Genomic DNA, 14,688 nt, shown 5'->3' on the forward strand with positions numbered 1-14,688 from the left:
TTTGGCAGACAGAATATGGGCAGAAATAGCAGTTAAGGAGCTTAAGAGGTATTGTACGTTTTTTCTCATTTCTCTATCATCTGACATCTCCATGAAAGAAGCCTCCTCCAGATAGCCACTGAGTCTCCATCCTGGGCCCCAAGTAGGACACAGGGAGCAGAGCCACCCCAGTCAACCCACCAGCCTGTAGACTGTGTGAAAATAAGTGCTTGCTGCCTTGTACCACTGCGATTTTGCTTTTATTTGTTACGCAGCAAAAAGTGATACAGGCAAGTTACTCCCTCTGTTCCTTCTCCAGGTAAGCTAGGAGAAGGGTGGTGCCTGCTGCAAAGGACTGTCATAAGAATTAAATGCGTTGATATATATAAAGCACTTAGAACACTTCCTGGCACATAGTAAGTGCTTTTATAAGTGTGTAAATGTAAGAGGAAGCAGGCACCCGGTAGGTAAGAGTGGGTGAGCATGGACTCAGGTGTCAGAGTGAGCGTGTGGGAGGAGAAGAAGGGGATAGGCGCAGGAGAGTAGGCAGCTGTGTGCAGGGAGGGGAAAGCACGGCCCTCAGCAGAAGTATTCGTTGATCCGTCTGCTGGCCCTGATGCCCACGGCCTGAGAGTCCAGGCTGGAGCGAGCAGAGAGGAGTCTGTCGGCCTCACTGAGGCTGTGCTGCGACAGATCCTCCGAGCCGTCCTCGCTGTGGCCCAGCCTCTCCAGGTTGACGTAGGCACCTGTGGCCTCGGCGGAGCCCCCGGCGTGGCACTTGCGCCAGCGTCTCCGGACGGCACCGCAGCAGACGAGCAGCGTGAGCGGCAGGGCGATGACGGCGGCCACGCTGATCACCACCACGTTGATGAGCCGCTGGGTGGCCTCGGCGTCCACCACCTCGTCGGTGGAGAAGATGACGCACTGCTCCTTCCGGGGCACCAGGCCCCGCACGCAGACGCACGCCACGTACTTGACCTTGGGCACCAGCCCGCGGATGGTGACGCTGGTCTTCCCGGGCTGCACCAGCACCCGCCGCATGTCGCGCTTCCCAAAGACCGCGTAGAGGACGCTCAAGGCAGTTGTGTTCCCAGCCTGGGGGGCCTTCCACACCAAGGTCACGCTCTGGTAAGTGTCCCCCACCACCTTGAGGGAGCTCACCGTCTGGGCCTCGTGGGAGCCGGCCGGCACGTCCGAGTGCTCTTCCGGGGGTCTCATCTGGAAGTGCTGGAGGAACAGCTGCTCCTTCGCATTGGGCACGGGGGGCCCGGTGGCCGGGACGCCAGGCTCAGGGACATGGGGAACGTGTCTGGCCACCATCTTGTTATACGCTGCGGCTTCCGCCCCCTCGCCCGTCCTTGCCCACCGCGCCCCTGGGCCCCCACTGCGTTCCGTGGACGTCTGGGGCTCCGTGACGACCAGGGAGATAAGCGTCTCAGAGGCTCCCAGGAAGTTCTTGGCCTGACAGATGTAGTCTCCTGAGTCCAGTTGGGACACGGCAGGCAGGCCCAGTAGAGCCCAGCTCGTGCCGTCACTGGAGACTTCCTGGTGCACTGCAAGGGGGAAGAGAGACACATGACGGAGAATGAACAGCCCCATCTGCCCCAAGCCTATTCCAGCCAAGTTCACAGCCCCTGGATTGTGTACATTCTGCCCAACACCCGAGAAAAGACTGGGCCTTATTGAACTTTTCTTAGATTGGCCAAGGGAATGGAGATCAGCTGGGATTAAATTTGGGGAGGCCCAGACTGGGGCACGGACTTCCCTGGTGGCTCAGACGGTAAAAGCGTCTGCCTACAGTGTGGGAGACCCGGGTTCGATCCCTGGGTCGGGGAGATACCCCTGGAGAAGGAAATGGCAACCTACTCCAGTCCTCTTGCCTGGAAAATCCCATGGACAGACCGGAGGAGCCTGATAGGCTACAGTTCATGGGGTTGCAAAGAGTTGGACACGACTGAGCGACTTAACGTTCACTTTTCAGACTGGGGTAGAGTGTAAGAATGGTCAGCCATCTAGATCTGAGATGTTCCAGGGCTGTCTTTCAGGGGCCTGAGTTCTGAAGAGCTGACCCCTCAGAGGAGGTGGGCTGATGTTTTGGGGATGGGGGTTTGGGTGCACCTGAGGCAGAGGCCCAGCTGCAAGAGCTCTGCACACCCCTGCCCGGGCCCACTGCCACTTCCACCAAGGCATCTCCAACTTTTCTGTTTTAGGTGAGTGGAACTCCTCCACAGTTTTGTTGGTACATTGATTTCAAACCCGCAGTCCTAGAACAACACTTGCCAACATAGTTGAGGGAAACAGAGAAGAAAGCTGGGAGGGATGGGAGGTGTTCTGGTCAGAGGCCAAAAAATGATGCCTCCTCCATCCTCTTTCTGCATGTAGGTGGGCTGTGATGCCTGAAAACCCCCTCCCTCCACTCAGTGCCAGGGATGAACCATCTCTGTCTACATAGCAAAAAGGGCACAGGCTAAGGAGCCCCAGTTCCTCCTTAGGAGCTGTGTGGTGTAGACCAAGCATTTAGCCCCTCAGGGCCTCAATTTACTTATATGCAAAATAGAAAGATAATCAGGTTGTTCTTTAAAGTTCAGTGACATTATGTACATAATACATTTAGCACATAAAGAACTCAGTAGATGGTAACTCCTAGCATTTAATTACTCCTAGTGATACTGACTTCATGTTTACAATGTAGAAACTTACTGTAAATATTAAATACACTAAGAGAGCACTTTTACCCCAAAGCCAGTGTTTTGTTCCTCTCGGGTGGGCCCCGAGAATCCACCAGTCTGTGGCTGGTGGAATACGACAGAACAGGTTGAGTGCCACTGTCATCACTGAAGCCACTGCCCCCATGCCCACCTCTGGGTGGAGCCCTCCAACTCCATTCAGACAGGACGGGAGTAAAGAGCCTTCCTTATCCCTCCTCCTGGGAAACCTGAACCCCCTCCCCGCCTGTGTGGGGTGTTGACCCACCCATCCTAGTCTGGGATCTCACCACAGTGGTCCCTGTAGGTCACACACCTGTGCCATTGAGAGGGTGCCCGTTGGCCCTACTCCAGCTCATCTCTGGCCCGGGGACCCCAGTGGCCCCACAACGTAGCAATACTCTGCTGCCCAAAGGCGACCTGATGCTGGTCATCCCCGGATGGAGCTCCGGACTCTGGCACTTCCTGAGTTCCAGCTGGCTGAAGACCACTCCAGCCAGGCTACGTGGGCTGGCACACCTCAGCCTGGCCTCTATGAAAGCCAGGTTTGGAGCCCAGCCTTCTAGGAAATGGACCAGGTCGTAGAGTCGGCAGTCACACACCCAGGGGTTGTCCTGCAGCCCTGCAGGGGTGAGAGGGAAGGCAAGAGGTAAGCCCAAGGTATTCAGATCCCCAGGTCCAGTGCCCCTGGTATGTCATGAGCTCAGAGTCAGCAGAATTGACCTCCAGGCCCAGCTCCTTGCCTCACTAGCTATACAGCCTTAAGTCTGGTTCTTCATCTAGAATGACAGCATTGGGAATTCCCTGGCAGTCCAGTGGTTAAGGCTCCATGCTTTCAATGCAGGGGACATGGGTTCAATCCCTGGCGGGGAACTAAGGTCCCACATGTGTGGCCAAAAATTTTTTATAATAAATAAATAAAATAGAATGATAGCATTGCTCCCTTTTCTAGGTGGCTATAAATACAAATAAAGGTAAATCATATTAAGCACTGGGTGAGTGGGACAGCATCATGCATGGACCCAGGAGCCCAGCAGGCTACAGTTCATAGCATCCCAAAGAATCAGACACAACCGAAGTGACTTAACACGCACGTGTCAGCAGGACAGCATGTGGACAAAATTGCCAGTTACCACTGCCGCTGCTGGGCTGATCCTCTCAGGCTCCTGGCCAGGCAGTGGGTATTTCCGCAAAACCTGAAATATGCCAAAATCTATTTCTAGAAATGCTTCATGACCCCGACCCTTGACACCTGTCCCCCCAGGATAAGTGTGCTTTGAGCATCACTCCAGCAAAGAGGGTGGATGTTCTGAGCCATGATCACAGGCTCAAAAAGACAAGAGTGAGGATGACAGGAAATCAAATCCTATGTTATATCCTCAGCCCTGTTTACCTTAAAATTGAACATCTTTCGGAGGAGCCTGGTAGGCTGCAGTCCATGGGGTCGCTAGGAGTCGGACATGACTCCGCGACTTCACTTTCACTTTTCACTTTCATACATTGGAGAGGGAAATGGCAACCCACTCCAGTGTTCTTGCCTGGAGAATCCCAGGGACGGGGGAGCCTGGTGGGCTGCTGTCTATGGGTTTGCACAGAGTCGGACACGACTGAAGCGACTTAGCAGCAGCAGCAGCAGCATAGAGCTGAATGCAAGTCACTGCACCCACCCTGTCAAAGAACCTCCAATATATAGAGAGGTATCATGTGTCCTCAATCCTAAAACACAATTCCTTTTCATATGTTTAAATTTCTCAAATACAAAATGAATAATTTAATGTGATGTCCTTCTGTCCTCCCCTGATTGTTATTGAATTTGATAGTGTCTAACCAGTAGCCATGAAATTAAAAGACGCTTACTCCTTGGAAGAAAAGTTATGACCAACCTAGATAGTATATTGAAAAGCAGAGACATTACTTTGCCAACAAAGGTCCGTCTAGTCAAGGCTATGGTTTTTCCTGTGGTCATGTATGGATGTGAGAGTTGGACTGTGAAGAAAGCTGAGCGCCAAAGAATTGATGCTTTTGAACTGTGGTGTTGGAGAAGACTCTTGCGAGTCCCTTGGACTGCAAGGAGATCCAACCAGTCCATCCTGAAGGAGATCAGCCCTGGGATTTCTTTGGAAGGAATGATGCTAGAGCTGAAACTCCAGTACTTTGGCCACCTCATGCGAAGAGTTGACTCATTGGAAAAGACTCTGATGCTGGGAGGGATTGGGGGCAGGAGGAGAAGGGAACGACAGAGGATGAGATGGCTGGATGGCATCACTGAGTCGATGGACATGAGTCTGAGTGAACTCCGGGAGTTGGTGATGGACAGGGAGGCCTGGCATGCTGCGATTCACGGGGTCACAAAGAGTCAGACACGACTGAGTGAATGAACTGAACTAAACTGAACCAATAGCATCTAATATATTTACATAGATGTACTTGATCTATTCGGAGGGGAAAACGTCAGGTGAATTCACACATGCGTGTATACCCATGACTCTGAGGCCCTTCAGAGCACTGGTTAGAAGGCACTAGTTTATTTCCCACCCCCCAACCTCATTCCATCCTGGTGACTGCTGTCCTGTGTCACTGGCTAAATGCATTTTATGATACATCTGCATCCCAAGAGTCCTCACTCCCCAGCTCTGGTAGTCAGCTCTCTGACTTCACTTGTTACGACAGAATCCCCAAAGAATAAATACAAATGGCAAAGTGCAAGGAGAGTGAAACTTTCACCAGTCAGATTGGCAAAAGTTGAACATCCTGACCACTTTGATCATTAGCCTCATGCAGGAAAAGATGTCCATCCATCTTGCTCACTGCTGTATGCTCACAGCTAGAATGGAGCCCACACATTGGCTGGCTGAGTTCCTCAAATAACCTTTCTGAGCAAACATACACATGGGTGTGGGGGGTGGGTGGTGGGTAAGAACTGGCACATTAGAGACCATGGTCGATATGAAAACATCTAACTTGTGCACTCCATGGACCCAGAAATTCCACTTCTCTCTTCCTATTCTAGAGAAACGTTTGTCTCCATGCACAAGGATGCATTGTCAAGAATGCTCTCTGCAGCACCACAGGTATTAACAAAATAAGGGAAACAATGTAAAGGGCTGTAAAAGGAGGAATGGCCAGATAAACTGCAGTATAACTGTTTGGTGGGCTTCCTCCGTGGCTCAGTGGCAAGGAATCTGCCTGCAATACAGGAGACTCGGCAGGAGCCTTGGGCTTGACCCCTGAGTCGGAAGATCCCCCAGAGAAGGAAATGGCAACTTGCTTGGAGAATTCCATGGACAGAGGAGCCTGGTGGGCTACAGTCCACGGGGTTGCAGAGAGTTGGACATAACTAGCAACTAAGCATCAACAATAATAACTTTATGATGGAATATTATGCCAAAGCTTAAAAACAATGAAGTTGATCCACTTGTAACGTACAAAGGCCTCCAAGACTTATTGCTGGGTGGAAAAGTGCTGTTTTTTATGTATAATATGATGAAATATTCCTAAAGTTTCTATGTGCATGTATGTATGTTTATGCATGTGTATGTGAATATATTGTAGAAGAGAGGGAGCATGCAAATAAACGGCTACCTTTTAGGAGACGGAGAAGGAATTATAATCAGAAGAGGGCACTACACACACACACACACATATTTATATATATTTAGTTCATTTCAGTTCAGTCACTCAGTTGTGTCCGACTCTTTGCAACCCCATGAACTGCAGCACGCCAGGCCTCCCTGTCCATCACCAACTCCCGGAGCCTACCCAAACTCATGTCCATCAAGTCGGTGATGCCATCTAACCACCTCATCCTCTGTTATCTCCTTCTTCTCCTGCCCTCAATCTTTCCCAGCATCAGGGTCTTTTCCAGTGAGTCAGCTCTTCGCATCAGGTGGCCAAAGTATTGGAGTTTCAGCTTCAACATCAGTCCTTCCAACAAACACCCAGGACTGATCTTCCTTTAGGATGGACTGGTCGCAAGAGTCTTCTCCAACACTACAGTTCAAAAGCATCAGTTCTTCGGTGCTCAGCTTTCTTTATATATTTAAAGGGCATTCAAATTTGATTTTCAAATAAACAATTTCTTTCCATGTAAGTACTACCCTATACAGTGTTCTTTACTAGGTAAGAAAATCTGTAAAGTACATAGAGTTAGAATGGGCTTTGCTGTTCCCTGCCCCACTTCCAGGGAAGTGAGGTGTCTAAATTTTCCGTTTGAGAGACATTCCCTGGCCTCAGGGCGGGAGCTGCCCTGAACCACTCTAAGATTGCTCCAGCCCCCAGTGCTGGACCCCACATGAGCCAAAGCATGTTTAGGGGACATCTGTCTCTCTGATGATACTCCTCACCCACTCCCCAAGACTCCACCAGGGCTCCCCAACCCTCCTGGGACAAGGGGAAAGTTCAGAGCTGGAATGTGAACTGAAGCAGTCTGGCTGCGAGCTTGAGCTCTTAACCCTACCTTGTCAATGTGTGCCTCTTAAGAGATGCCATTTCTTACCTAGGACCAACCTGGCATGGTGACCGGGAAGGAAGGGCCCGGTGTGCAGGTGGATCCAAGTGGCGAGCAGCTCCTGCGGGAGCCTCAGCAGCTGGTTGCTGGAGAGGTCGAGGAAAGTGAGGTTCCCCAAGAAGCGCGCGGCCTCCGGCGGCACAGCAGAGAGGCGGTTCGCCTGCAGGTCCAGCAGCCGCAGCTGGGGGGCGTCCCTGAGCGCCGCCCAGGGGAAGGCGGCCAGGCGGTTCCCGGGCATGCGCAGCTCGCGCAGGCGGCGCAGGCCCCTGAGCATCAGGGCACTGAGCTCGCAAAGGGCGTTGTAGGGCAGCCACAGCTGCTCCAGGCGGCCCAGCGTCTTGAAGGCGTCCCCGGGCACCCTGCGAATGGCTGTCCGCTCCAGGCGCAGTTTGGAGGTGTCCAGAGGGACAGATGCTGGGGGCAGAGTCATGTCCGGGTCGTTGCACACCACTGTCCTGGGCACAGAAATGGGAGTATTTCAGCAAAGGTTCTGTGGAGGGGGCCCAGTCACCTGCCTGAAGGACTTCAAGCTTGAATTGCTACGTCCCCTTACAGCCCATACCTCCTGCAGCGCACGAAGAATGAATAGTATTTAGAAATCCTGAGACTGTCTCGTGTACTGTCATATTGCATCTATGAATTGAAAGGGTTTCTTTGTTAAATTATAGCTCAGTTTGTGACTGCATTGCCTTTTCTGAAGAAGATCAGCCCTGGGATTTCTTTGGAAGGAATGATACTAAAGCTGAAACTCCAGTATTTTGGCCACCTCATGTGAAGAGTTGACTCATTGGAAAAGACTCTGATGCTGGGAGGGATTGGGGGCAGGAGGAGAAGGGGACGACAGAGGATGAGATGGCTGGATGGCATCACTGACTCGATGGACGTGAGTCTGAGTGAACTCTGGGAGTTGGTGATGGACAGGGAGGCCTGGCGTGCTGCGATTCATGGGGTCGCAAAGAGTCAGACACGACTGAGCGACTGATCTGATCTGATCTGATATAACAATGGTATCAGATGTGGAAACCATAGAAGAGACGCCTCAAGACCCTCCTGACTCTGAGGGACCTTGAGATGATCAAGGTGTTTAGCTGGAACTTTGCAGTCTCACAGGTAGATCTACCTCTGGGCTCTGTCTTTGCTTGCTGGCTGTGTGCCCTTGAGTATGTTATATAACCTCTCTTTTCCTCCGTTTCCCCAGAATACTAGACTCCTCCTCAGAGGATAGTTTGGGGGTTTTAATGAGGTCATATGTGTACCACCTCTGCAATATCTGTTACCCGTAGAAACCCAATTCCTGTTGACCGGTGTTGTAAGTTTCTGCATCTAGCACTGCAAGTACATCAGGTCAGTCTGACCAGCTCCTTCCCATGCTCCTTCTGCCCAGACAGTGACTTCTTAAACCTCATTCTATCAAGTTTGACCCTAAAGCTGAGGATAGAGAGATAGCAGGAGGCAGTCCCCACTCTGGCTGCTGCTGCTAAGTCGCTTCCAACTCTGTGCGACCCCATAGACAGCAGCCCACCAGGCTCCCCCGTCCCTGGGGTTCTCCAGGCAACCACACTCTGGAGGAGCCTCCAATTCAGGGCTCTGCTATACACTATCACTGAGAGCAGCACACCCACGTATGGTGAAGGGGAAGATGCTTAAGGGAATAAAACGTGGAGGCTGGGCCTGAGGGATCCAGCCCTTGTGCAGCCCCCGTTTCATCTGGAGGTCGGCTCTGCTCACACTGCAGGAGGTGGGGGGTGGGGGGGTGGGGTATTGGTAGTTATACTAAGAGAGGTTGTACTCTTGTAAGGTCCTAACACATTGCTCATATCATCCTTCCCGGCACCACACACACACACATACAGGCTCCACCAGCATCCTTCAGCTTAACTCACACACAGTACTCAAAAGTCTGGGCTTAGCTCGTTATTGTCAATGTGCCCACAAAAGGCCCAGTTACTTCCACCCACTCTATTCATTCTTCAGATGTACATGGAACTCCTACTGAGCGATGAGTATAGTGGAAATTCAGAACAGCAGACTCACAGCCCCTGTCCCCATACAGCTTATAATTTAGCAAAGAAAAAAAGCATTGGAGGCAATGATATCTTCAAGGTAATGGAAGCTTGGGTGTTGCAGGGAGGGAGGTCTGGATGTAGGTAGAAGGAAGGGAGTTGATGGGGAAACGTGTTGGAAGGGGGAGAAAACAGTCAAGGAAGGGATGGAAGAAACCAAAAGAGCCCAATACAGGCCAACAGCATGGCTCCTGGTGGGGTGAAAAGGCACAGAGGACATGGGCACATCTTTCCAGATGCCCAGACTCACCCTCCTCCCAGGAAACCACAGGGACCCATAAGTGCACACGATCTTTTCGTGATCGGGGAGCATGGAGCACAGGCAGGCTCACCAGGCACTCAGATGTGAAAACTGGGCCCTCCAAGAGGCCCAAAGGCATCTGAGATACCAAAGCAGCCTTGGTCTGACTGTGCCGTCTGTGCCTGTGGCCACTGGGGACCTCAGGATCCTCTACGGCCTTTCATGGCCTCATGCCCCCTCATAAAACACTATGCAGATGGCCTGGTGCCTATTAGATGTGAGACTTCTGGGCAGGTGAGAAGCTGGTGAGAGCTCTGGCTTTAGAGGAGGCAAGACTCTTGAGAGTCCCTTGGACTGCAAGGAGATCCAACCAGTCCATCCTAAAGGAGATCAATCCTGGGTGTTCATTGGAAAACTCTAATACTTTGGCCACCTGATGCGAAGAGCTGACTCATTTGAAAATACCCTGATGCTAGGAAAGATTGAGGGCAGGAGGAGAAGGGATGACAGAGGATAAGATGCCTGGATGGCATCACCGATTCAATGGACACGGGTTTGGGTGGACTCTGGGAGTTGGTGATGGACAGGGAGGCCTGGCGTGCTGCGGTTCATGGGGTCACAAAGAGTCAGACACGACTGAGCGACTGAACTGGGCTGACCATTGGCTGACTGTATGGGCCCTGGAAACTGCCCTTGGAATTTCATTTCCATCCTAAAGCCAGCTTGCTGTCAGAAGCCTTCCTTGGTCCTTGCTCATGGCAGCATCACCAGGTAAGAAGGATTCTAGAAGTAAAACTGCAGCTCTGAGTTCTAGGAGCAGCTCTGCCACCGATGCTGTGTGACTTTGAGCCCTGGGCTCTCTGTGGGTTGCAAGGGAGGGTCTTTGTCACCCTGGTCACACTGTTCTTGTGTGCTAAATCACTTCAGTCATGTCTGACCCTTTGCAATCCCATGGACTGTAGCTGCCAGGCCCCTCTGTCCTAGAGATTTTCCAGGCAAGAATACTAGGGTGAGTTACCATTCCCTTCTCCAGGGGATCTTCCTGACCCAGAGATCAAACCAGCATCTCTTATGTCCCCTGCATTGGCAGGCAGGTTCTTTATCACTAGCGCCACCTGGGAAACCCCTGTCCTTGGCCATAAGGTATTTCCTGGGCTGCTCAGGGCTCAGCCCTGACTTCCCCTGGGGAGAAAATCCTTACCTCTGATGATCCATTTGAGTTGGAGCATCACAGACTTGGGCTGAATATGGAGCTCTTCCTGTTCTTCAGACCACATGGGGTATCCTTTCTTGGGGGTGCCTCTCCATTCTCTACCTCCCATCACACCCAATCAGCCTGACACTCACTGGTAACATCATTGAAAGAGTTGTACTGATAACATTGCTGCCCTGATCAGAAACCATCAGTGGCTCCCCAACCCTCATCTAAGACAAGGGAGAAAGGGAGGATGAAATTCCAGAAGGTTAGAAAGATGGTAAGAAAGACCCTAAGACAGGGACTGAAATCCTTGAGCAAAGTGGGAAATGGCAGCAGTCATTAATGGAGTGCTGAAGAGGTCAGAGAAAAGATAGTTTAAAGATTGCCAAAGAGAGACAGGGAATGAGCCACAGGGGAAGAGCAAGGGTCCACAAACTACGGGGGCCTTGGGAACATTCCAGAAGGGGGCAGAGGAGAAGATGGAAGTGCTCTCCAGGCTCAGATAGAAAATGGGAAAAGTCAAAGAAGAGGCTGAGGATGGGAGGGTCCTTGCTTGCAATGGAATGGGCACTCGTGGCCTTTCTGAGAGTCCATAGAATGGGGTCAAGGCTGGATAAGTGGGCCAGAGGGGACCCTAAGTGGGAAAAGCATGAGGGAGCAGGTGGTCCCATCACGGGTGGGGTGGTAAATACCTGGGATATGATTGGGTATCCCCAGGAAGTGAGGAAAGAGAATGAAAGAGTCCTGGGGAAGAAGGAGCTGGGGAGATAGCGAGGGGATAGTCGGGGGCAGGAAGGAAGGAGAAGAAGCAAGTGACGGGGAGGTTTCCTGTGCCCTGAAGGAGGGTTCTTCTCTCAGGATGCTGGCAGAAGATTCAGGAAGGATTTCCAGGAGCTGGCACCCCTGTGCCCCACCCCTGCCCCCTGTGTATAGGTACCTGGTACCCCCACCCCATCCCCAGGGTAGAGGCGCAACCTGCTGACTGGAAGAAAATGAGGCACAGACCAGCCCATAAGACCCTCGGATCTTGGTGACCAAGGAAATGGAGGGTTCACCCAACTGTGGTCCTAGGGCCCTGCATCCAACCCCTCACAGCCCAGACTAGCTGGGAGAGCCTTGGGGGCTGAGCTACCCACCCCGCACACCTGGTGCCATACCTGGCTTTGCTGCCATCGCTCAGGACGTGGAGGCTGCAGCTGCATTGAGAGGGGCAGGCACCCTGGGCCTGTGGCGGCCCTCCGAGGGCCAGGAGCCAGAGCATGCCCACCACCACCCTCATGGCTCCTGGCTCCTCTGTAGCCCAGGCAGGGGCCTGTCCCTCACTGCTCTGTCCTGCCGGCCCAGCAAACCCAGCAGCTGCCTACTGCTCATCGTCTGCCCACACCCCCACTTGAAGCCATCGGATAAACCCAGACAGGCTGGGGATTAGGGAGGGGAGCCCTGGCCACAGCACTCAGCAGCTTATTGCTTCCTGGAATCACCCAGTCCTGAAGATGGGGGTGGGGGATCCCCTTTCATGGCAGCAACCACAGGCCCAGAGCACGCAGGGCACAGCCAGAGGTGGGCGGTCACCCAGAGGGGCAGGGGGCTGCTGGACTGACCGGCAGGGCTGCCCACCTGCAAAGCCACTGCACGCCAGCCAGGCTGTGACTGCACAGACCCTGCAGGGTGCCTGGGCTCAAAGGAGATGAAGACAGAACCTGGAAATTCTCTCAGTGACACTATCTCATAGTGAAAAGTCAGTGAGATGAAGGCCGTGAAGGCATTAGAAAGAGCCCAAGCTCCAGGCAAGGTCAGCCAGGTTCAAATCTCAGCTCTTCCATTCATATGCTGTGATCTAGGACAAGTTACATGGCCTCTCGTGGCCTCTGTGTCCTCATCTGTCAATGGGAAGTAACGTTACTCTGCTCAGGGTGTTTACGAAAATTAAACAAGCCACATTTCTCAGACCTTGACAGCCTGTGGGAACAGAGGCTTCTTGGGAGTAGTAAGTACCCTGCTCCCCTGGTGCTTCCAAGGACGAGCTGGGTATATTCAGATATTTGGGGGTGACCACAGAGGTACCTCCCAAGGGCTCATGAACTCTCCCAGCCCACTACCCTGAACACCCCGTGGACACAGTCTCAGATCACTGCCATCTGAGCCTTATGGGCATTACCACCAATGGCAAAGCACGAGGTGTCTCGGCCTGAGGGCAGTGAGCGCCCCTCACCTCTAGTTTTCTCTCTCCGAGGAGGGTCCCAGAGCAGGACCCCCCAGAGCTCTTAGAGAAGGATCTGTCGATTTCTACTGATTGGCCTCATCCCACCCTCAACCTCATCCCACCATCAACAGCACCTTTCACTCATCCATTCTTCACATTTGACTCCAAGGCTTTGCTCTCTGGCCAGGCATGCCCTACCTGGCTCTGATGGCTTTTCCAGAAGGCTCCTCAGCCCCCTTGCCCATGGGCCTAGACAGGCCTCCATCAGTGAGGTGTGACCAAGGCAGATAGCTGGGGCCCCAGTACACACACAGAAGGTCTGTGCCTGTTGTGACAGCATTGGCTTCCAGGCACTGCTGGTTCCCATTCCTTCCTCTCTTCCAGTTCAGCCAATATGATTTTCTCAGTGTTTTCCACCTGTAACTCCTCCTCCCTAAACCAAAAAGCCAGCCCTGCCCATTCCCACATCTCTGGCTTTTCTTCTGTTGGGGATGCCTTTCCTTCTCTCTTTTGCCTACCCAAACTGTACCCTTGATTCCTGGCCCTGTCCTGCTTTCTCTTCTCCCCTGAAGTCTTTTGTGATCTTGCAGGCATGAAAAAAAAAAAAATCTGACTTGTGCTTCTGGTTACAGTAATGCAAGATAGAAATCAGGAAGGGCAGGGAGGATTCTCTGGTAACAGGGTTATCAAGGAAGGCTTCCAGAAAGACGTGGAGGGTCAGCTCAGCCCTGATTGTTGTTAGGCTTGGATACAAGTGAGGATCAACAAGAGGAAGGACATGGGGAATGAACACTTCCAGAATAAAATGAACTGCTTGACAGGGAGCTGTAGGGGTAGGAGATTGGGCTTCTGTTCCAGCTCCATCTGTGAATCGGTGTATGACTTCAGGCCAATTCTTAACTGCACTGAGCCTCAGTTTCCTCACATGACACTAAAAGGATGATGGTATCTAATTCTTGGAGATGTTGCAAGCATCATCGTAAGATCATTTAGCACAGTGCCAGGCCCTGGGCGAGCGCTCAGTAAACATTAGCTGTATTGCTGGCGTCATAGGGAAGAGCAAGCCTGACTCCATACTTGTAATGGGTCTGTTTCTTTTACTTTAACCTTTGTTGCTATTTTGCTTTGGCTTTAAGAATTCTGCCTAGAGGGGAATCCCTGGTAGCCTGGTGGTTAAGATTCCAGGCTTTCACTGCTATAGTCTCAGTTCAAACCCTGAATAGGGGGAGCTGAGCCATGCAATGCAGAAAACAAACAAAAAAAAAATGTTGCTTATAGCTTGAAATACACAGGATAGCCAGTTCTCAAGGCTCTGACCTCTAAGGGTTTAACACATTTCCGTGTGTACAGAGATGAAAAGTTGTATAAAGACAGTAACATTTGTCTTTTGGAGGAACAGCTGTAAGAACAAAGGATTCTGACACCAAGAAATTTGCAACAACCAACCACACCCCCTTTTCACCTTGCCTTTAAAAATGCTTTGCTGAAGCTCTTTGGGCAGTTTGGGTGTTTGGGGCAAGAGCCACTCCTTCCTGCACGGCCCTGCACTAAACTTTTCCCTACGCCATACTGACGTTTCGGTTTCTGCATTGGGTGAACCCAATTTTGGATTCAGTAATATTAATAGCAGCACTCTGGACCTTGGTTTCTTTACAGGAAAATGAGTTAAGTTGTTCTGGATGAGTGTTTTCTTCTTCCTTTCTCTTTTGGCTGCACTGCACAGCTTGTAGGACCTTAGTTTTTTAACCAGGGATTGAACCCGGGCCTTAGCAGCGAAACCTCAGAGTCCTAA

At 51.8% G+C, this 14,688-nt stretch overlaps 1 protein-coding gene across 1 annotated transcript; it reads right to left on the minus strand.

The window, feature by feature from the left end:
• Positions 1-558: 558 nt before the first annotated feature.
• Positions 559-11,972, minus strand: LRIT1 (leucine rich repeat, Ig-like and transmembrane domains 1). Its single transcript, NM_001192115.1, has 4 exons — positions 11,851-11,972; positions 7,180-7,646; positions 3,001-3,306; positions 559-1,532 (listed from the first exon to the last, which is right to left on the minus strand). Exons 1-4 carry the CDS (start codon positions 11,970-11,972, stop codon positions 559-561), a joined length of 1,869 nt encoding a protein of 622 aa, NP_001179044.1.
• Between the last annotated feature and the right edge of the window lie 2,716 nt (positions 11,973-14,688).

Source organism: Bos taurus, chromosome 28 (genome assembly GCF_002263795.3).
Source record: "Bos taurus isolate L1 Dominette 01449 registration number 42190680 breed Hereford chromosome 28, ARS-UCD2.0, whole genome shotgun sequence".
Lineage (NCBI taxonomy): Eukaryota > Metazoa > Chordata > Mammalia > Artiodactyla > Bovidae > Bos > Bos taurus.